Here is a 24,921-nt window from a genome sequence, read left to right as displayed (position 1 = left end):
AATTTTTAAAAGAATAACGGATTACCCATTCATTATTTCTCCCTGGAGAGACTGACCAATGAATCACCTATCTTTACCTTCTCCTCTAATGAGGTAATCATTTAAAAAAAAAAATACAGGAACGATACGGGAAACAACAAAATATGACTTCACAAAATCCCAGACACAACCATTAAGTGGGTGTGTAGTGTTGTTTCTGTGTTGAAATGGGTTCAGGCAATAAAAATCACCGTTGCTGGCGCTCTCTCTGCTCTCCTTTTGACAGCATGATTTGCAGGTATTCAGTTGTTTGAAGGTTTTTGTCTTTAAACGAGCGACATTGTTTTATTTTGTCAGCAGCGTCTGATGTTCAAAGCGGCGGAACATGAAAACCAGGCATCAAAAAACTGTCACATTTCATGTCCATAAAAGCTGCTTGTTAAGTCACACGATTATTCATTTATGGATGAGGGTTTTGTTTTTAATTGGAACAAGGAAATAACAACTGTTGGTATTCATTTAGTGGAGCGGGCAACTCATTTGCAGAGGAGGAAAGGAGATGATGATTAATCAAGTCAAGTGAAGACTATTTGTAAAGCTTATTATGAAATGCAACGTCTGAAAGTGCTTCATTTCTGTAATGGTTCCTACTGAGCCAAAGCCATCTCAGCAGGAAAAAACCTTTAAAATGTGCCAGATGTATTATTATTACTGTTGAAATGTGGTCTAATTGTTGTATTTTAGTGTTTCTGGAACCACTTTACCGTGTGGTTTCAGCATTTTTAAGGGCCATTATGAGGACTCTAACAAACTGAAATGGCTGAATAATATAATTCCTGTGAGCTCACTCCATGCAGATGTACTATCAAACTGTCTTTTTCTTCAATTCCAAAGGAGGTGGAGTGGCAGTTAAAGAGGAGGGTGAGATGTGGGGCAGGTGCTTAATTGGTGCCTAATAGTGTAAAGCATGTTAACTAAAAAGGCCGGGTGTTATGTTTTTGTCTGGTTGTCATGGAATATAAAAGCTCCTTTTGTTTTTTTTTCCAGAAACAATAAAAGAAATATGCACATGCTTCAGAATATCGCATAACTACAATGAATAGTATTGCAATGAATGCATTTTAAATACTGTATGTGTAATAAAGTCAGTTGCCGGTTTATTAGGTCGGCTTTTGGTAAAACTAATGCTGAATATCTCACACCCCTCTCAGTCTGATACAACAGAACCACAAACTACAGCCTCCTAAATGTCGGTACAGTTTAATCAGCACTTTTGGGTTTCAACAAAGGTGAACAACAAGACTCTCATATAGGTAGGATTTATCAACTGTGTGCACTGAATTCATGTCAAGGAGTTCAAAGGCAGTGAGCCAAGTGAGTACTTTCCCACTGTGTTTCCTATATTAAAAGCACCAAAGCAAAACCGCTGTCGTATCCTGCGAGCAATGATGAACAATCCCCCATCCCCTTCTCCCTCTCCAGCTACATGTTTTTCTTCTTATTCACAATAGAATATCACAGAAGAAAAACACAGCAGCACACCCACATCATTTACTTTTTTTAAGTATTCTGTACTTTTCATATAGATAGAAGATGCACGATACTTGTATGGCTTTACAATTGATTTTCCATATCACGTCTATATCAATTATGTTTATTTGTATTCCACTACGTTGCTAATATTTACAGTAAAACAGGAAGAGAGAAATGCAGCGCAAAACAAGGTGTCAAGAGCAAAATGAAAACTTGTTGCATAAAGATCAGATTAGTTACTTTTGTCACATGTCATTTAGCTTTTATCCAAAGCGTCTTACATTGCATTTATTTTTAACCCATGTTTTTTTCATTTTGAACCCATCCCACACAGTGAAAGCAGTTGGGGGTTGGGTGTCTTTCTCAGGGACACTTCAACATAGAGCAGCAGGGATTCGAACCACCAACGTTGCGGTTCCCAGTGCACCATGGCTACTCCATGCGCCACCGATCTTGAAAAGTCTCCTTTAAATCTGCTAATAATAACTGCAATAACGAAGAAAAAGAAATCTTAATGTAAACATACTGCAAGCCTCAAGTGTAAAAGAAGACTAAAACTAGAGCGAGAACTTAAAAGGGGTAAAAAATAAGGCGGCCCCGTAAGGGCCTACACACCACTAATTGGCAAAACTAACCGCAGGCTTATGAAACAAGTCCAGGTCCAGTTTGCTAATTGTTCAGCCATTTAACAATTGACCGGCTAACTGAGAAAAATACTATTCAGTAGTGGCCTAGTTCAAGAAAAACAATTCCCCCAAAGTTACATTTTTAATTTCATTATACCGTTCCCTTACAGACTTTGCTTTTTGTTCCTAAAAAAATACCTTTTACATAAACTGAATGAGGCCGGAATAAGATCCATCTCCTTCCCAACACAATAAACCTCTGTCGAGTGTGTAATGCAATAAATGAAAACAGTAACGTGAAGATAGAACCCAAAGGAGAATCTCAAGAGACAAGAACAAAAGACCAAGACAAATTTTTCATCAACCTCAGAAGACTGAAAAACATTCAAAGTTGAGGTATGGCTCTGCCTCTTAGTGATTTTGGATTCCATTTCACATCAATAATTTCATTTTTAACACTGAAAAGGAAACACAGCGAGGAGGATTATTCGATTTAATAATCTCTGCCTTCGAGACATCGCCATTTCGTGCCTGCACAACATGTTTGGAAGTCCAAACATGAGCTGCCAACAAATGGATGAATAATGCCAGTCTGTCTCAAAATCTGAGCAGCGAATTAAGTCTTAATCACAATGGCGCCATGTGTTCAACTTGACGGATGACATATGAGCAGAGAATGATGGTGTGCATAAACTTTAACGCAAAGCTGAGACAAACACTGAGAAAACTGCAGCAATAAATCTAGTTGTTGGTCCCATTTGGCTGCAATGGAACAGAGAAGCACGAGGCAAATCTGAATGCAACACAAGGGCCGTGGCTCCGAGCCGTTTTTTCGTGATGTCATGTTTACTGTAGCTGTGGGCAATGTCATATTTGGATGCAGGCTGATTATGACGATAGGTGGCAGCTTGCAGTGTCAATAATTCACGTGTCTCTAGGTCATCAACAAAACCCTTGTGTTTGTAGTCTTACAGCAAACTCATTAAATATACACCAACATTGAGTAAAGACACACAATAATTAGTGGTGGCGTAAAGGGAGTGAATTGATCGACGGTTTCCAAATGCAGCTCACGGAGTTAAATATTTGGAGCCATATATTTGAAAGCAACGTCTTTCCAATTTAAACCATTGCTATTCAAGGTTCATCGCCATGATTTCAGCCGCCGGGCGTTGCACACATGTGGCTGCACGTGTGTTTGTGTGTAGTCATGACGGTGGAAGGGCGTTAGATATCATGAACGAAAATGATGTGCATTGATTTCCTTTGGGCGGCAGTGATTAGTGGTGGCAGTCAGAGAGCCTTAAAGAGTTTCATGTAGCTGGAATTCTGCCTTTTTAGCTTGCTCTTTATCTTAAATTTAAGTCCCCCGTGGGGACGAACTGACTTTTGACGGTTGTGTTGGAAGTTGCTGATAAAATATGAAGCACAAGGACGCCATATAGATGAGAATTAATGCAGAGCATGGCCTCTTTCCTCTGGCCTCCGTAGTTATCTTTGAACAACACCTCGGGTGCTACAGCGTGTGCTACTGGTAGTAAGCGCTTCACTTGCCTCGTGGGATTAGGCTTATTATCTCTTTTGACAGTGTAAAACACACACACACACACACACAAGTCAGTCAGTCATAAACCATAGTTTACAGATGGTTACCTGTCATCTAAAATAAACCAAATAACCAGATCGACCATTTAAATGAAAGGTACGCTAATCTGAAAAATTGCTGAGCAACTTGTGTGACAAGACCGGAAAAATTTCAGTTTATCTCATCAAAAACAATTCCTGTGTAGAACGGTAGTACAACACCTTTAAGAAGCAAAAGGTAAAATAGTTGGAATCTAATATTAAATTGTTCAATAGTTTTTAAGATACAAAAGAATGTCAAAATGGATGGACACAAACACTCACTCTCAAACACACACATAATTGATGGTGTCATATTCATATATTGGGTACGTAATGTGTAACTTCACTTCATGAATGTTAGTCTAGTTTAGTATTTCGGTGCAAATGAATCCACCTTGATTGAGAACAAACCCCAAACTGAGACGTCGGGCTGAAAGGGACATACTTCCCCCAAAGTGGTTGCACTCAGGACAACTTTTAAAGAACAAGTGAGTGTTTGCTTGCTGCTCATGCTCAACCACAGTCATACTCACTTCTTCCTGTTGCCATGGAAACGTGTTTACCAGCTCCAACCTCCCAATATTTTTCTCTCGGTCTCTCCCCCGCCCCCCCTCCCCCCCTTTGTCCCCCTCCCTCTCCCTCGGCTGTCTGATTGGACGTAGCAGTGTAGCCTCCAAAGAGGGACTACTTACATTGAAGAGGCTGTTAAAACACAGCACACAACTCAAATTGATCACCAGGATTTCCTTCAGTGGATATTTCCGGTGCTGATAAAATTCTCCAGTGTCCGCACCAGTTAACCTCATCCTGTATTTAAGTAAAAAGCTAAGAATTCAACCCTGTCTGCACAAAATCATTCAATGAAACCACAAAATATTTAAAGAAGGAAATTAAACAATTCATTTGTGGCTCATATCTTTATTGTAGTCCCAGGCTGAAGCAGCCAGGCTTAAGACACTTGGGCCATTTCATTTGTGCATCACTTTTTAAATCACACAAGACTGCACAACAAATGGCTTGCAGCTTACAGTAAATCAACGTGGATTACTTTTGAAAGGCAATGAGTGTGCCCCCCCCCCCCCACAAGTGCAAAGACATGGCCTGCTTCTTAATTTTTTTATTACCATTAAAAACTAAGCTTAAGCCAATATGTACTTTCTATGGCATCCACACAAATTTTTGAAAGGTATTTAGCTGTGAAACTGATGTAAACAACCTCATATGTTATGGCAAATCGCTTTAATCCCCTTGTCCTGAGCCAGAAGGATCTTTTTGTTGAGTACTGTAGCTTGATGTGCATCACAATAAAGGACTTCTTTAAACATATCCTGATTCACTCTTTTCACACAAAATATCCTTTAAAATATGATGCAGGAATTATTATAACCCATGTAAAAAAGTTCCCTAACAAATGAAATGTGCAATCTGGCTTGAACTTGACTTTATTGGTGTCAACAAGGACACGTGTGCCCTGACTAAAGCTGACATGATTGGTTGATTCATTGATTAGTCAATAAGAGACACTAAATATGTTGTTTTTTTAAATCATTTTTCAATGTTCCAAAAGATTTATAGATAGCAACATAATTTAGCCTATTCATTAAATAACTTTAATAACTAAGTTTCAGAGAATCCACCTGGTTATTGACCTGATTACGGGAGATTCTTCACATCCTGAGCATTTAATTGTGATGGGTGTGTCTGATGTGCATCCTTTGAGTCTGTTGCCAAACAAAATTGAATTACTGAGTTAACTTCATATTACGGAAGATATTTTCCAGTCTGCGCAGTTGCACCTACATGCACCGGTCTCCAGACTTGGCACTGCATACCTAAGGACTACCGACAAGAATCAATCATTGATGCAAAAAAGACGTTCAAATTTGGGCTCCTCCCAATAATCTAATCTTTACACAGGAAACAGAGAAGCAATAACATCTTGTAGGTAGCATCGTGACTCAAACTGAGACCAAAATAGAAGTTAAAATGGGCACAAGCCTCTCTGAGCTAGAAGACCACTCCTTCCCTTTGCTGCAGATTAGCTGCGAGTCCTCCTTCTCCTCCTCCTCCGCTCAACAGAATTTGCCTTCATTTGGGCAATTTAGTGCAAGTGCCCCTCAGCATCTGCATCAGCTGTGCGCCACACATCAAAAGCCCAGAGCGGCAGAAAACCTGAGCGTCTACGGCCCATCGTGGTTTGCTGTGAGCTCTTGTAATGAGTCTGTATTTAGAAGGTCTGTAGAAAGTGCACACATCATACTTGCATGGACACTTCAAATATAGGGCTGGAAAAGCTTGTGAAAAATCCCAGCAGAGAGAATCATTTTGCCTGGAGAAATCATTCAGAAAATGACGTGAACACAAAACAACCACAATGCAGGATAAGGTTTTGTATCATATTAGCATGAGAAGAAGAAGAAGAAGAAGCAGGGGGACTTGGTCCAGCTCAGGGCTCCAGCACAGCTATACAACTAGTGCAAGGACTGAGGGAGAGAACATCTAAAATAGACATGCATAATCAGTGAAATGGAAAGATTCTTGAAGGCTGAATACTGGGCACAGTGGAACAACTTCTTCTTCTTCTTCTTCTTCTTTTTTCTCCCCAGTTTGAATCCTGACTGCATACATGAATAGGGAGTCTTTGTGGCATAAACAATGACAGATGTGGTAACATCTCTGCGAACACACTGAGTCACCACGTAAAAATAACAGTCATTCTTCCAGATTAATCGTAACAGTGTTTTTCTCCGGTGGCTTCCCTGCCTGTGCTAGTCACGACGACAATCCCCAGAAAAAGCCAACAAAGCGGCCAAAGCCTTCTTGCTACTTGCTTTTTAAAAGGTTTCCGCCAAGTACAATGCATTTATTCTGCGCTAACTTGGCAGAATTTCTATGCATCTCTAATAATTCCTGTAACGACAAAGGCGGCCAAAAAGGGGAGGTACAGGGAGTGCGGGAGAGCGGGAGGGAGGGAGCCACAAAGAGCACTCAGCCACAAGCTGCCTGGGACTGCACAGAGCCCCGAAGCCTGGCACACGCACACAGTTCTCTCTGTGTGTCCATTCAGAAGGCAGACAAGCTGGGACGAGCCGGATAAGCCTGCCCGTGACTCCAGCAGGAAGAGGATCAATAAGAGGGAATGCACCATTTCAGATTCAGTCAGACCAACCCGGGGCCGGAGGAGGAGAGGCGGAGCGGCACTTGAGTACTCATTATGCAGTGTGGGATGACACTGTGTGTGTCTGTGCAGCCATTAGTGATTACGACGGACAACATAGTAATTGGATTAAAGCACTAATGGCAATCAAAAGCTGGCATGAGTGTGTCTTCGTCAAAGTTACAGAACTGAGACGGATGAATGTGGAGAAACAGGTTGAAAAACCAGAAGCCCGACCCCATCGGATGGCCGGAGACACGTTAAACAATGTTTTCCGTGGCCACCTCCTCTCCCTCGCTCGCCTGCCAGCATGAGGAATTGGCTGCATCTGAGCATTTGGACGTCACCCATCAGCAGTCAATCACGTACTGATGTTCCGCCTCCCGATCTAACAATATTAACACCTGCCAAGTTACGGCAACAATAACCACATACAAACGGACAGCGTGATAAAAGTTAGAGACACCCAACGTTAGACTGTGGGAACAAGTCTGAAATCCCTGTAGTGAATTTGTGATTTAATAAAGTACCTATAACAGCACAGAGTAGGGGTGTTACAGCTCAGAGAGCCATCACACAGACAGGCCGAGAGGTCATGAAACAACAGCAACAATGTTACCAGCGGTCTAGAGAAGACTGATGAGTTCCTTCACTGAATCAATAAAACTCCCCAAACATAAGATTTCTCATTTATCTAATGGCAGGGACATGTTTCAACACCATGAAGCTCACTAATGTTTTCAATAGTTAACAGAAAAGTATTATATGTCATCATATATATGACTAGGTACTGTGTATACTGTATGAATGCTGTGTTAGCACTGTTAAAAAAACAAGCCTTGTATTGACCCTAATATTTTATTAAACTGTAGTGTAACACCAAAAAAAACACAAAAGTAAAAAATAAACGCTAACACTAACTAGAAACACCATAATTCAAATAATCAGGAAATGAATGATTGTATTACCATATAAATACTTGCTTTCATAAAGGAAACGTATGAATAGTTTTTTTATTTATAATATAAATAATAAAATATTTTATCGTAGTTAATGGAACTTTGTTTACTTCCGGTCTCCGGGTCTGCTGGAAGTAAAGCCTGGGCAAGAAACCACCGCTAGCTGCAGTCAGTTAGCGGTGGTTAGATGGGAGAGAGCGAGGCGCTAGCTGATGACAAAGAGAGCTTTTTTGCATTGGAAGTAAAACAAACAGAGGTGCGACTTAACAGAAGGGGGATGAGTGGCAAATAGACCACTTTACGCACCGCTAGGCTAAGCTAACTGCTAGGCTACTTCCATCTCAACACCTGCGTGGCACATGGTCTGTGGAGGACCACCACTGTTCCCCTAACAGACAGTGGTTTGGAAAACGTCTGGGCTAAATGTCCGGAGATTGTTGGCACTTCAAACACAGCCGTCAAATGACGACAAAGAGTGACCAGGTGAAATTCTTGCTAGATCCAAAGTTAACAATTAAACAACATCATCATTTCAAAATGATTCATTTATTTATTTGTTTCATCTAATGACATCCCCAATTGCTCTCTCTCTCTCTCTATATATATATATATATATATATATATATGAATACATTTGATATTTCATTTTGATAGCATTACAATTCACCTTTGCCCAATACTTATTTCCAAAGATTCAAGGTTAGATGTGTCAAAACTCAAGTAAATGCAATGCCTGTTAACCTTAGCCATTGGCTCCATTACAGGCACTGTGCCAGTGAGAGCCCATGCAGAGCGTTTACTCAGAGCAGCATGCACAGGAATTAATTATAATAAAATAAGCATCTGATTAGGTAAGTGGTTAAGTAAATTTCCCCCTCTTAGATAATCTGTATGCACAGGATCCCATGCTATTTAACTAACAAGACAACTGCCATAGAAGGCTAATCCATCTTTCTTCCTCTCAACCGGACCGTGTGGACCATACCCGTATAAAAGCTTTTGATTTTGACATAAGAGTCACATCAATGCTCTACCAAGAAACTTTGATTCATACTATTTGAAATTAGTTACACTTTGTTATCTGAATGTGACCCACCCTAACTATTTAAAAGGGCTGGGTAACCACAAAGCAGGGCCCGAGGGGAAGGGCGACAGCTCTGAGGACATCACTTTGATCACGGACAAAAGCAGGAGGATCTGAATATGTCTCTATAAGAGAATGTTTTACACCAGAGCCCCTAAAGGAAATCCATTCAAACACAGGGAGAAAATTAAACTTCTAATAAAATATATAATACACCAGATTTATGTGCAATTGTCAAGAACTGCAGAAAAAAAGAGAAACGTGAGAAGAGAAACAAAAAAGATATGAATAATGCAATGGACCTGACTTTAAAGTCAAAAACATGGAAAACCGTGTCAGCCAAGGTGTGGCACTTTGTGCTCGTGACTTGCAAGTTTGGCATCAAAAAAGCAGGCGGCACGCTAGAAGAAGGGGGGAGCCAAGTGGTTGTTGGCTTCCAACACTGTTTACTGTGAGGGAACGGCACTCACCTCATCCAGGTAAAGATTTGAGAATAAGTACTTGATTGCATGAATAGCTTGAAATAAGACCAATAACTCTGAGATGCTACATAAATGGTAAGATTGCAAAATCTCTTCCTACTGGCCATGCAGCATTTATCACTTAAGCAGCATATTGCTTTAAAGATTTGTGCTAAGAGGGTCATGCTCCAAAATCTCTCATACCGTCTTTATAAATAAAGAATGACGTTTTTTCTTTTAATGGCGAGGAAATTATTCTCCTGCCCTTCTGACAAGGGCATGCTCACTACTCTGCTGGCATTTGCGTATTATCCAAGGCCCTCTCGCATTAATCCGTGCCACATCTAATTGTGCTAAGCCATAACAGCGAGCCATTTGCCTTGTGAAGCCGTGTTCCTCCAACACGCTTCCAGTTGCCCACGGTTTAGAGATGCTGCTGACAAGTGAGATGTGGATTTATAACACTAGTGAAGCCATTTAAAAAAAACTTGGGTTCAGTGGTGAGCTGTGGATCAAATCAATAATAAAGTCGCCCCTTTTCAGAATGACACTTATTGCGTACCAGGTGCCTTGAAACACTGTGGCTACACAAGAGCGATAACGCAGCAAGGGTACAAAGCCTTTCCTATCAGGCATTGCCAAAAAGCCAAATAAACAGCCGAAATAGGTGTGAGTACCTCAGTGGGCTAGGCTTCAAAGAAACGGGTAGATACACATGTACACATGACATGTCTTTGGATTGTGAAGAAAGAAACAATAGCACCCAAAAGGAATACTGTTTGCCTTTAAGAGGTGGCGCTACGTTGGGGCGGAGGCGAGTTTGCTGACACCCGCCCAGGTAGCTCAAAGCTACCAAACCAGCAGCGAGTAACAAGCGAGGCTAGAAACGCAGTCCCATCAGTCCCTTCATTTTGTGCATCAGCATTAACTTTTGCGCTGCATTTGAGGGGGATTGTGCAAGAGGGCGGTTGAGGGCAGTAATGATCAGTGAATCATAAGAACGATGCTGTTTGGTGTTTTTTCTCAGTCAGCCGAGTCTGTCACACGAATGTGACTCATTTCGCACTTTTGGTGGAAAACAAATTCATGGCTCTGACTACACAAGCAATGACTCATGGAAAACCTGTTAGTACACCTGCTTAGTAAATCTGTTCCTGTTTACCGTTAGCATGTCATGTCAGGGGATCATATGCATATTCAAAGTATCCTCATGAGATGAAATGGACCTGATCACACCGCACAGGCCTACAGACAAAAGCACTGTTTGGATTGCATTGAAAGCATTAATGCAGGATGGGAATCCTGTATTCTTCTCATGATCCAGATATAAAACTCAGTACAAAGGAGAAATTAAAGCCCAAGGTTGTTTTTTGACGTCTCTGAGCCCGACTGGCTAGGCGTGGTCTGTCTTCACAACGGCTCCTCTGAGGGGCGACAGATGGCACCAAGGCACCTTGTGACACAACAAAGGCTTACACACACACGCTCACACCTTGTTGGCCAATCAGAGCCTGGACTGTAAAAATAGACACTGGGACAAGGATAACCTCAAGAGAGTTGACTACTCTTTTCCCCAGGGCTAGAATCTCCAGAGAAATCTCCGGAGAAGAATCTCAGCACTTAAAAACATGGTTGTGATTAATTAGAGTGAGGTAATGCATTTCTCCAGACCTTATGCCTGCTTGTTATACATGCAATAGGACTCTCAATACGTGATAGTCTCAGCTAAGTGACTTGAACTAATTGCATTAGCAGTGGACATGGATGGATTTGAGGGTCGTATCTATCTTAAATGGTTTTCAGGTGTCATAGAGAAAATGAGGTTATACATGGAGTCAGGTATATGCTTGATTTGGATAAGCATACCAAATTGCACAACATGGTGGCAATAGTTGTGATTGGTGGTTATTGTTGGACCTCATTGGTTTGACCTTCATATGATAACAACCAGTCAAGACAGCTAATTAGCCTGCTACAGATTTGCCTCCCTGGAAATACATTGAATTGCGTCTGAGGCTGAGCCGATGCAGGACACACTGCACAGGATGTTCTGCCACTGCTGGAATAAATTTATCAGGAGCAGAAAAACTTGATTTAGTATTACAAATTTGAATTCATCAAAGAAAGTCCACTTGGGTATTTAAAAAAAGTAGAAGTTTGAGGCATAATGTATTTATACTGGGAGCATGAATTCATTAGGTAAATGTATTAAGAAGTTGTCACCTACCTACCTGTATCCTCTGTGGTCAAAGTCTGACACGGACATTCACAAAGAATTGATACCAAAAACATTTGTAGACTAGTGGACAGTACATAACACAGACTCTAAATAGTCATAAACATGTATTACCACAGAATGAATGTGTTGCTACTGAATTCTGGTTTGCCATCTAGATTTTATTATGACAGTTCCAAGCCCCACTTGGATTAATTATTTCTCTGAGGGGAACAGGAACTTCTACCTGAAACCGAGAGCCAAAATGTCACAGGGAAATTGGAAAATATTCTGCATTAAAAAAACAGTTTGACCTTCACATGATAGACTGCTTTTATACCATCTATTAACAAAATTGCATAAAAGCTGTTTTACTACCCATGTTCAATCAAGTCATCATATGCCACCACATGCAAGTGAAATATCAGACATTCTGTGGAAATAAATGATTACTGTGGTTTCACGTCCCACTCTGATTGTGGATGAACATCTGCAGGTATTATTTTACTGATGACAACAGAGACACACAATCAAATCCATCAAAGGTTCACAAACATTAACAGATTCACCTAAGCCCAGTTTTTCCGTGCAAGTAAACGCAGCCAATATTTCAACATGATGCTTTTGCTAATCTTTAGGGTTGCAAACGCTTAGTGACGCTTGGGAAATATGTCAAGAGGAACGAGTGTACGTCATTAGGAGAGAATCCGGTCGATTTTCAAAATAAAACATTTGACAGAAAATGTATTCTTTCTGTGGTGCGGCCGGTGGTTGGGGACCTCTGGTATACAGCATGCCCCCATTGTGGCCCACCAGTGAATACATATCCACAACCTCAGCCAAAACATAAATGTAATATTGCATTCCTCTAATAAGGTTCTTGGAGAAAATTATATATGCATATAAGCCGGATGTGTCACGATGAACCCTATATTTGATCCCTTCTTTCTTTTCTATTGATCAGATCTGTGGCCGTGTGTTCCGGCAAGCGATTTCTGACCAATTGTACCACTATGTAGGTGGATGCCTATTTGGTAGGCACGCCCCATGATGTCAACAAACCACGAGCCCCGTGTGAACACATTTTCCAATACGGTGCGGTAAGACAGACAAATGACACGAATGCCGCAGCGGATGTCAAACATCCTTAATGCTGCAGCGTGGTGGCTTACATCAAGTGGTGAAACTGCGCCCTGACCCTGTTCAGTCAAACTGTGTTTCAGCTGCGTGTTACTGTAGCCAGTCAGGCGGAGGAAAGCAGCCACGTGCTGTCAGAAGGCAGAGAACAGCCCTCCACAGGCATATCCCGTCTCCCCACTAATGGCTGTTGTAAAGGAATCTACAGTAGGAGCAAACACACAAATCCTCTGTATGCCAATGAGTCCTGTTTGTTAACAACATACATGCACCACAGTTGTCTCTCTCTCTAGCTCTCTCTCTCTCTCCACTAATTGGTCCCTTAAAATAGAGATTTACAAAAAAGTATTTTGCCAACAAAATCTCCACCATGCTTCAAAAATGTCTTTAGCTTGAAAATGACTAGATACCTCAAATAAGCTTTAGGGAGTTCAGTGTGAGCAGCATCAAAGGCAGCTTTTGGCAGGGTAAATTATAAAACACTAGCTTACTGCATTGCAGTGTTTCCCACAGGATTTGGTGAGAGTGTGTTGGGTGATCCGGCCATCCTTTTGTTGTTGAATTGTTGTGCTTTGGTAACGTAACAATCACTGATGATGGTTTATATCTACAGGCGGAGCGAGACCGGTTGGGTTGATATGAACTGTGGTGAGCCAAATGAGACTATGGCGGGCAGCACCTTCTCAGTAAGTAATGGGAAACCCTGCGCGTGCTTTTGGACCACAAACGTGTACTTGAATCCACTTTAATCGTTTCGAAATGCAAAATGACCAGTAAAGGTGAGTCATTTAATTATTGACATTACTTAGGAAACATGGATGGGTATCGTTTTTAGATTATTTCAAATTTTGTGCAACGTTTTTAAACAGTTCAAGTGTGCGTGGATATCCCGCCTCTCTAGGCTGGCCTGGATACTGCGAGTAGCGCTGTAACATAATTTGATTCGGTTCAGAGGGCCTGTCATCGGCCTTTGCACTCTGTGACATCCATGGAGAAGATGCACAACAGGGTTCATCGTGACACATCCGGCTTCTGCTGGCTAAGAGAGCAAGGCGGCTTTTAGGTTGTGGAAGACTCATACTAGGAGAAGATCCTCCAGGGAGGGGCGTGAGAGACATGGTGAATAAACCGAGACAGACAAGACGGCTAACAGAAAAATTCACTTCAAAAAGATTCCACTGCATCTCAAACAAAGTTTTGGGGGATATTGCATTTCAGTCTTCACCTCCTTAAGAAACACAGTAAAAAGAATTGTGTGCTGACCAAGCAGAACACAAGGCTTAAAAAACAACCGTTATGTATTCACATTGGTGGTTTTAGTCTACAGCAGGGCTATTCAATTACAAATTCAGTTGGGCCAGATTTTCAAATCGAGAAAGGTTAGTTGGGCCAGTCATTTCAGCGTTTCTCTTTTGAATTTGGTCAGTTTGCACAGCAAAAGGTGCATAGAAAACAAAAGAGCTAACTGAACAGAATCTGAGGTAGCTCCTACTTTTTCCACTTACAAAAGAAAAGAAACTGACCTAGGCACCTCCTGCCTAGGCCTACCTAAGCTACATATCTGACCTAAATACTAAGTACATAAAACAAAAAAGTGCACAATAGGCAATTCACAATATCATTAAGTTTCCTTTTGAAATAAAATAAACATCTTGCTCATATTTGACCCATGCAGGAACATCTCAAAGTGCATAAAAATAAAAAGTGCGCAGTATTCACAACTATAACTAACTACACAAGGTGTACTACTGCACATTGAGGGAACATATTTTAAATCACCAACATGTGTGATTACACATGCCACATTATATTGATGTAGGTAGGCTACATTTATCCTGCTGACTTAGTGGGAGAGGTGACATTTTTTGTTTTGAACGAGAGCAGTGACTGTTGTCAATGCAATCCGGAGGCATTGATGGACGGTACGGTCAGTCAGGGAGCCACGAGAGTTGCTTTTTAGCGAGTTCATGTGTGAAAAACTTGACTCACATGTGTACGTTGATCCAAACATACTGAGGATGACGATCGCTACTCTACACGGACACCTGGCCAACAGTAGTGTGTGAATGCTATTGAAGGGCGGGTCTTGGCGTGGCCATAGTGGGGGAAAAAATATCGCTGGCGGGACCCTATTTTCTCTTTTATACTGTCTATTGCGGAACTACGGGCTGGGCCACTCTGAGGTTGCTTTCGGGCCGCATGTGGCCCGCGGGCCGCCAATTGAATAGCCCTGGTCTACAGCCTTGCAGGGCTCTTTCCTCCCCTTGGACCTTCTCACTCACTATAGCATACTATTTTACTAAGATCCCAGTCGCCAATATTGAGATGCAGCATCCAAAGAACCAACCTTTAAATTTGTCAAACGGCGCTATAAACGGGATTTGAAGCATTCGTGTGGGAGCAAACAACAATGTGCTATATAATGATATAGTTGTGTAATGTCTATATGAGCAGAGAATGAAAATGTGCGTGTGTGTGTGTGTGTTTTAATCCGAGCTTCTCATTGCTTTGTCCTGCTGTCTGTGCTTTAAGAGCATGTTAGTGCATGTAAGCGTGTGCCACTGGTTAGCTAGCAGTGTTTTGCAGCTCATTCAGCACTACATAATTACACAGCACTAAATAATGCAATAAAAACTATCAAAATGATGAACATGTTTGGAAATGGGAATAATTTCAAGTGATAAGAATTTACATTTTCACATTTCACACCATCAAACGGCATGCGGGGTCACGTTGCAGCTGCTAGCTAGCCAGGTAGCACAACAGTCTGTCAACAGCTGGCATGGGGCTTCGGCACTGCTGCACAAGAACAGGGAGGACAGATGGTAGATGGAGAGAGACCGGAGATGCAAAAGGAGAACTAGTGCACAAGAGAAGAGCTGTGTCTGTTTTCTAGAAGTTTTTCTGGAGAAATTAAACATAGCCACTGTTGTTGCCAAAGGTGCAAACACTAGCAGCTTACTTGACAGAACAGTATATAGCTTGCGTTAGAATACAAGTGTGATTATGGTCGTCGGATTGCAAGCTGTCAGCTAGTTGCGTCAGTGAAACAGACAAAAAGGGTCAGAAATGGCATCGTGATAGGAGCTTTGTACTGTTGGACAACATGACCGTGTGATCATGTGATTCAAACCACAGTTACCTCCATATATTGTACAATGTTGTGGGGGCTAAGCAAAGAAATGTAGACATGTTGACATTAAAATATATATTTTTTTAGATTGTATATTTTCTTGACAATAAAATAAGACGTTGTCAACCTGAATGAAACCAAAATGATAGCAACTGGGTTATATTTGAGATAAAACTTCTGAGAATCAACCCCCCATAGTCTTGCATATCCTTTTCATTTAGAATTTAAAGCTTCTAACCAAAGGGGACGACTGAGTTCTGTGAAGTGTCCAGTACATAAACATTACAGTAAAGGTGACCAGTCGACCCTCCAGTCCATTGCAAAAAGCAACAGGATGCTAACAGCTAACAGGGAGTGAACGACCTGCAGGACTCCCACGGACCTTTGTATAGTACAGGAAACAACGACTCAGGAGCAAATCCTCATGACCCCACTAATCTGTCACCGGGTTAACAGCTGGTCAACTGTTCCACACAAAAGTTGAATGTACGGTTCAACAATAGGCGGGTATTTATTTTCATAAATTTTCAAGAGATACTTAACAGTGAAACCACACAGAAATCAGATGACACACCGGTAATGGGGCCAAACAAAACCCAAACAGCCCTCAGTATTTGAGAAAAATCTAATCAAGTGGGCAGGACTCCAGCACTGAGCACTTAACTACGGTACTCCAGTGACCTCTGATTTAAGAGATGGACTCTAATCCCCTACAATCTTCCAGCTACGCCTCCTGTCTCTTTGGGTTCAGGAATTCTGTGCTACGTTCAGCTCACGGTGATATTGCCTGTTAATGTTAGCAATCCAATGGCCTTAGTGAAAAATTACCTTTAGCTGTCTGTGAAAAGGGACGAGGTGTCCAAGTGCGTAACACCTTTCTGGCAAAGCTGCTGTTTGGGGTAAAGGTGTGCCGTGGCTTCATGTGTATTAGAGGAAAAGCAGATACATTCCAGTAAGCGGTTACATCTACCTACATTTGAAGGGAACTAGCTGCCAAAACGTCAAAGCCATCTCCAAAGACCACAAATGCAGCAATATTTCTCCACACACAGAGTGCAGCATGGAGAGAAGTATGTCAAATGTTGGTAAGAGATTGTGTCCTTAAAATTACTCATTTATGAGTTATTTAGGTCAGTAACCCACGGGCTGTACCGGATTTACCAATAGAAAAAGTCAACGGAGAAGCAGGCTGCACTGTGTCAAATGTCTGTTTAAATGTTCCAATTTAAATTAAGCCGATGATTATGAATATCTATTCTTGAGTAAAGAAAGTTTAAAACCAAACTAACTCAATTGTTAAATGTGTGACAAGGTTAGCTTAGTAAGGATGTAACGGTTGATATGGTCAATTCAAAGAGCTTTGTGAATATTTCATGCTTAACCTACTATGGAAATAGTTAATAACGATTCACAAACTTGCGTCTACAGGAGCTACACAGTTCCACCACAAAATTAGAATTGGGAGCTATGTTGCCATGTGGCCCGGGTTTCTTTCTATCCTTGGACATATCGGTTACATAATTTTAGATTACTATGCACGGATGCTTAAATGAGGTTAATTCCCTTCCCCAATGCTTTCATTTTCTGAATTTCCCTTTTCCTTCTAGTCCTTTAAAACCCTAACACTGACATGTACTCATAAAATATCATCATCTTTAGAATAATGAGGCACCAAACTGATCCCGGTGGATGTAAATTATAATTCATTAATAAGAAGGTGATTATTACACACCATCTTTTTATATCAAATAGGGGGCCATTTCTGTGAATAAGGAGCCTTTGACACAATGAATCCAAAGTGTGAGAGTTATCTGCGCATGATTTCATAGAAAGTACTCACTTACACGTTATAAATCAGACAAAACATCCCAAAAGAAAAAATATATCTGTGACTATTACTACTTACGGAGGCTGCCCAAGTTCAGGCGATCTTTGAGAATCAAAGTGAATGCTGCACATTGAAGGGATGGCAAGACATTCGCTCTTATTGCCCCTCCAGGGATGGTTCTTTCTTAGTGTGATCTAATTAAAGCTTTTTTTTATTGAATAACTTCCCGACTTTAATGATGGATTATTTCATAATAATGTTAATGCATGAAGCGAAGGTATCTCTAAATTGCCGGGATGACTAAGCTGGTAGAGGAGTATGACATTAGAGGGCAGGGTGACACACTATGGTGACTGCATAAGAAGAAAGCCTGGGGCAAAGGAGCCCGAATTGTCCCCGCTCCGTGCATGGCGATGCCTCCTTTAGTGTTTTCAATAATGAATGCACCATGATGTGCACGGATGCATAAGAGCGCACACAGGCTGCTTCCTCTCACACCCATTAAAAGAAGTTGCAAACGAAATCCTAGTGAGTAACTTTAATGCGGTAAGATGAGACGTTCACTCGATTCCTTAAAATCGGACACACTGTGAAGCTCACTTTCGGGAATTGGCATGGTAAGCATGTTGTGTCGAAAGCCATTTTTCTCTCTCGTAGGCAACCTGGCCAATGACACGGCGCTGTGATGACTGGTTTTCCCTGCTTTTCTCACACCCAAAAAAGACATAAGAAGATAAAAAAGGAGGGTATAGAAGGGTGGGGGGGGACTAGAGGGGCCTTAAGTTCTTACAAGCCAAAGGAAACTGGAAAATCCTTCTTCATTTGCAGGTCCATAAGCATAGATAAAAATAGATTAAAACAATTTGCCAAGTGCACCTGTCATTTACTCAGATGAATGTGACAGTTCGACTGAGAATTGGAAAGGAAAATGGCTCTGCATCGCTGCTAACAGGAGATGGCGGTCTGAAAAAAGTACCGAGCAGATAAAACGGCAATTTCAAATTCACCCTGCCAAAGGTTTTTTTGGCCCGCAGAGTAAATGCTTCGAAGTGGAGAGGGGACGTATAATGCCTCAAGGTTTTCCCAATCTAGGGTTACTTGTCCACGGGGATCCAGTGTTCGCAGCAGCAGCCTCTTTTTGATTCGATGGATGACGAGGACACGCTGCTCTAATTTCATGATTGCTCTGATATCTTAACACGTTTTCAGTTTTGACAGACACAGTCCCACCGTGGAATGGAGTTAGCCAGATTGCAATCTTGAGCTAACAAGCCATGTACTCACGTACAGCAGCAGCAGGCTAGTCTGCCAGGCGACATGCTATGTTTAACCTCTTCTGTTCTCCAAAATGATCCCTAATTTATAACATGATATCTCAGGGCAAATCAACAAAAAAACGGAAATAAAACCCACTTAGCCCCACAGCCGGTGCCTCGTGGGTGAGCAAACCCTGGGGAGAGGATGTATACGTTGCTCCCACAATGAGTCACAGGGTCACATGCATGTGTAATGTCATCTTTTTATACAGTCCCAAGGCCAAGCAGCTCCCATCAACTGTCTCAGACCTGGATCTGTCCGATCCACTCCCTATCACGAGAGGAGTTAAGCAGCCCTGGCTGCAGCAAAACCTCCGTCTCTGTGTCTCTGTCTCTCTCTTGCTTCCCCTTGCTAACGCTGAATGAAAAACCGCAGCATGTACTATGATGTGCAAGAGATCCGGGAGCTTTAACGCCGCGGCGTACAGTCGGGTTCAAAGGGATCCGTTATTTCACTCGCTCCGCGGATAAGATAGCCGAGTGCACATGTGGATTTGTTCAAATGACGACCAGGTAGCTAAAATAGCTTTTGTGGCTCACAGTTGTTTCTGAGATATTGTTGCGTTTTGTCAAATTCAGAAACATATTTTGGTTCGATCCTCTAGGGTTTAGCGCAGTTGGTTTCAATCAAATGCTTAATGAGGTGTGGCATTATTGGCGTAGTGAGGCGCAGAGCCACAACCGCATGTAGTGTTGAAAGGCCGAACTCACTTGACAGAAAACTAAACTGATGATAATGATGATAGCCATTTAATATAATAATGTTGATAATAAGTTAATTGTTTGAGTCACTAATGCCAAACATTTGCTTGGTCCCAGCTTCTCAAATGTGAGTATTCTCTTCTTGACTTTATATCATTGGAATACATTAAGGCCAGTTGACCCAACAGGGATTGTGGCAAGCCATTTTGTAGGGGGGTAATACAAAGAAATCTATTTTGTTGGACCTTCTAAATAAAATCTAAATTTAGGAAAGACTGCTGGCGGTGCACGATGTGCACACACTGCTCAGAAGCAATCATTCTATCAAGTTGGAGCCGTTGGACTTGCAGCCATGGCTTTTGGCAAAGTTGATTTCCTCCTTGATGAAGCTAAGTGAGACGCAAAGAGGTCGGGGGGTTTTGTAAGTCGGCCCGCAGTCAGCCGAGATTCCATCCTGCTTCGTCAATGAAGCGGCGTACGTTATCGTTCCTGCGTGGTCTGACTGATGATGTAACACATGCTAAGTGAAACCATCCTACAGTAAACCAGCGTGCCACCTCGTACCGTTGAAGCGAGAGCCATATGGTGCGATGATGATTGCCTTTCATTCATCACATCCCACAGGTGGAGGACATTGGGAACCCTTTTCTTATCTGACCTGGTTTTCGATTCGCTTCGTTCTCCTTGGCTCCTGGTGTTTATACTTCATTTTGTGTCAGAAATGCAGTCTTGAAATTCTTCCACATTCCAAGTATTAGTTTTGAAGAGGATCAATTAATGTCAAAAGGCTCAACAGGGCCATTGAGCATGCAGCCAGCAGAAAGGAAAGGGAAATAGAAGGATGGTTAGGCCCTTCCAAGTCTCACTTCAGCCATGAGCACAGCAACTCTGCCATATCATCAACTGTGAAGTCAGTTTGCTATTTGTCTTTGTTCTGCATAAAACACCAAAACTGGCATTTATACTATTTCTATCATTTGTGCAGCGCAAAAACCTACAACAGTAGATGTGTTAATAAAGGAGTAGACAACCAACATTTGTATTTAAGCTTCAGTGGCAGCCTAGTTTTGTGAAAAAAATCTGTTGAAAGGTCAGAATCATCTTATCTCTGTCATATCCATATTCAACAACAAAGGTCTCATCTTTGACGTTATATTGTACATGATTATATATCCGTTAATATTTCTCAGGGTTACAACATAGTATTCCAGCCAAAACCCTATTTTGCCTGTCCCAATAACATTGTGCAATATAGATGAACTCATGAGTCTGCCAGGCTGGTACATCGATCACAATTAAGCTACTGCAGATAAGCCGAAAATAGTGACAAGAAACTGTCACGACATGAAATAGGAAAGAAATGTTTTTCAGGGCATTTACAAATAGTGCCACAATTACACTAGGAGCCGGAAAGTGGATCACATCATTCCAGTTCTCAGGTCTTTACACTGGCTTCCTGTCAAACAAAGAATTGACTTCAAATTACTACTGTTGGTTTAAAAAGAAAGCATGGTTTAGGGCAATTTCTGATCTGCTGATGCCTTATAAACCACCACAAACCCTTAGGGACTGGTCTACTTTCTCTTCCCAGAGTCAGAGCCAAACCGTTTCTGTGCTCCGCATATTCTCAGTCCCAGAAAGCTGCAGGTCTGCTGTCCCTCAGCTCGTTTAAACCCAGATCAAAGACGGTTCTGTTAGCTGCTGCTTTTAATTGACCATTTCTGCATTTCAGAATTTTTGTACTCTTAAACCACACTGCAAATTTCATTCTATTTTTAGTTTTTTAACATTGTCTTTATCTTTTTCATTTATGTTTCAATCAATGTTTTTAACTGTTTTAAAATCTCTCCGCTTTTTGCTTGGTTTGTTTTTAATATTGTTATGTAAAGCACTTTGAATGTCTTTGTTGTTGAAATGTGCAATACAAATATCATTTCCTTGCCTTGCCGTGAGTCGAATAACTTGAGTGCACAATATTTTCCCTCAAACAGAATGGAGTTTTCTTATTTGATATGTAATGTCATTTTCAGTGTTCAAGGGCAATTGGCAGTAAATGCATAACAAAATAACGTGTAAAATTTGTTAATTAAATTTGGAGGAGACCAAATCCCATCAGAAGACTAAAAGAATGGACATTTCTACACTAAATGTTCCAATGAGCCCAAGTGAAATTGCATTACCATTACAATGCAGCGAAGGCTCCACTTCCTGTGTGTCCCTCCCTCGCCCGAGGACACCTCTACACATATTGGATTGTATATACAGGATTAAAAGGCTGTCCTCTGAAAACCCAGAGTCCAGCATTGAGCACTACACCCACCATAATCGTCTCTCATGTCAAATGACTGATTTTAATCAAAAGATGGTCGTGCAGCGGCTATTAAAAACGCAATTTGACACAAAACTCCCACAAATACAATTACATAAGGGCACATTTCACCAACTTAGAGGATCTAATTTCAAAGCCTCTGTGGTGGCATCGGATTACATAACAGATGATTCAGAGTAGAAGTTGCGCTTGTTATGCATCGGTGGTCATGAGAGACCAAATACACCCCCCCCCACCCCCCCAAACACACACACACACACACACACTTTCCCCGACATAGCCTTGGTGGACAGGCAGGACGCGCATCCAGTCCAAAGACCCCCCCTCCTACCGGGCCTTAACGCCGGGACGCCATGTGTTCCCGTTTTGTGCAATGCACCTTTAACCGAGAGAACGTGACTCTACCCGGGAGGCGCTTTGGAGCGCGCGTGTAGGTGTGCGCGTGCGCGCGCGAGTGCGTGTCTACAAATCCAAAGGAGCCCCGCATCACTGCCCACCAACAACAAACACGTCCCGTGCAAGGAGACGCCAACGCGCTCGGTTAATAGGGCGCAGCACAATAATAGGCTTTTTGAAATCCGAAGTGACGTGACGTGACGTTACAGTTCATGCTCACGTTCATTCCCGTACGACGTGCAGGCGTTTCCTTTCTGGACATCATGTTTTATTTAATGCAGAATAGAGCTAAATCAGCAGCGTGGAGAGTTAAATGGGTTATGTACGTTACCCCACTGTGTGTGTGTGTGTCTTTACTTTACTTTTCTTTTCTTTTTGTACACATCCCTCTGCTCGTTGGTAAGCTAACGTTAATTAGCAAGAGTCGCAGTCGCGTTACCGTTGCACCTGCTGAACGGAGTGGATGCGGGCGGAGGGACACCAGGAGGCGAGTGGATGCCCGCTGCCGTTAGGACCAATATTAAAAGGTGGCGATATTCCAAACGAAACGTTAACATTGCCGTTTGTCAAGTGACGATTGTGAGGGTTTTCTTACCTGTGCAGCCCACAAGAAGCAAGGCTAGAAAAACATCCCTTGACTGGACCATCGCAACTCCCGAACAACAACGTTAAACGGCGTAGCTGAGGTTTTTCTCTCCGCTCGGTCCCTCCGGTGTCGCCCTCGGGTTTCCTGCTCTATCTCAGCAACTGTTCATCCTAATCTATGTTTCTAAAGCCGGTCGGTGATGACTGTCAGCAGCAGCTTCGTTGCTGACAAGCGGCGGCCGAAGATTAGTGTAGTGATGATGAGCGCCAGTGCACTGTTCAAAGTCTGACTGACAAGCGGAGCCTTCTCACACACGTGGATTACTGCGCGCAGCAAAGGACCTCCTGTTATATAGTGCGCCGGATGCAGGGAACGGGGAAGCACCTGAGATCATCCTAATAACATATATATATATATATATATAAAAGAATAAGGAAAAAAATCTAGATTTAATAAGAGCCATGTTTTCAGTTATTAATAAAAACGTATTTCTGAGAGGACACGAAATGGCTAATGTAAAAACAAATTGTCTCTAATGTCTATGTTTTATACAGAGTTAATAAAGCTTCACAGAAATATGTAGTAATTATAATACCAAACATCATTGTGCCCAAGGGGAAATTACTAGAATAAAACTCAATAAGATTCACTTTGGGTCCATAAAACTATTAATTGACCAAAACAAAAAATAATTGCCAATTATTTAGATTATTGATTCAGCACGACAGTAATAACATTTTGAAGTGATTTTGTAAACAACAATTACATTACTTCACACTAACTTTTCAATATGATGGTTCAAAGGCAGTTTCAAAGCTTGCATCATGCTGCCAGGAATGTAGTTGTGATAGAGAAAACAATTTACATAGTTTTAATTCAATGATGTAATCTCTTTTCCATGGAAACAGTGACAGACTATATTAGAATCAGCCTTCAAAACCCATCCATTTAAAATTCATTGTGAATGGAAACTCATCCTTAGGAGAAATAATGGATTGTGTGTCTAACGCAGATCGAAAGAAGTTCAATCTATAATTCACCACATAGTATTTGCATTGTTCACCTTGCTGCATTACAGGAATGTTTTGTTTTCATCAATTCTCACACTATCATTTGAACTTCAACCTTTTAAAAATCAAACAAAATGTCTATACATACACTTTTGTGAAACGCTGCTGTGAGTCATATACTCTACTGACCCCCCCTGCCTCAACCCTTCAATGACCAAAGAGAGCCTTACGCAACACAGTAGGCTTTAAAGTGAACCAGAACAAGGGTAAACGAAAATGGAAGAGAAAGTAGTTTGCTCACACAGCAGGGCTGAACCGTGGCATTCAGAGGGCGTTTTGCAGTCGATTTGCGGTGTTGCCCGGCAGGGAGATGCAATGGGCCAAATTTAATAAACCCGAATCAATCAGCGGGCCGGTTGTAAATGACTTGTGGTCAAATCTTGCCAATTTGCCGCAATCCATCCTTCTTCATGCAATTCCCTTTTCACATAACACCTCGGGGAGTGGGGACCCAAAGATGTTAATACTTCCCTCTGTTCCTCTTTTAAAAACCAGTCTTCTAAGAAGAAGGTATCAGGGGGAGAGGCTTGATGGGGGGGGGGGGGGCTGTTTGTGCTTTGGCATGAAAACAGCCAATGACTCATGCATATGAATGCCCACAGTAGGGTTTTAGTCAGTGTGCGTTGAAGTTAAAAAGCTGATTTAGCTTGTTTACTTTTCTCTCGAGTTATCTTGTTTGTGGGCTGTAACCTCGCGCAGACCAAAATGGGATTTTGAGAAATGAAGATATTTTATGAAGGAATGAAAATCAGGATGAATGAATATCTTCTGCTGAAATAATAAG

At 41.7% G+C, this 24,921-nt stretch overlaps 1 protein-coding gene across 13 annotated transcripts in view; it reads right to left on the bottom strand.

The window, feature by feature from the left end:
• Positions 1–24,607, bottom strand: part of ncam1b (neural cell adhesion molecule 1b) — a 60,382-nt gene extending 35,775 nt beyond the window's left edge. For 7 of the 13 annotated variants that reach the window (XM_037468589.2, XM_037468611.2, XM_062561199.1 and 4 more), the window contains exon 1: positions 23,077–23,384. In XM_037468589.2, the coding sequence (XP_037324486.2) occupies positions 23,077–23,128 (52 nt within the window). In that variant the 5' untranslated portion in view covers positions 23,129–23,384. Of the gene's footprint in view, positions 1–23,076; positions 23,385–24,378 lie in introns of those variants that run through there. The other 6 variants (XM_062561204.1, XM_062561205.1, XM_037468694.2 and 3 more) reach the window with 2 other exon arrangements.
• Between the last annotated feature and the right edge of the window lie 314 nt (positions 24,608–24,921).

The sequence above is a fragment of the Pungitius pungitius genome, chromosome 3, assembly GCF_949316345.1.
Source record: "Pungitius pungitius chromosome 3, fPunPun2.1, whole genome shotgun sequence".
Classification (NCBI taxonomy): Eukaryota; Metazoa; Chordata; class Actinopteri; order Perciformes; family Gasterosteidae; genus Pungitius; species Pungitius pungitius.
Note: the sequence above shows the minus strand (reverse complement) of the source record. Positions and strands in the feature narration are given on the sequence as shown.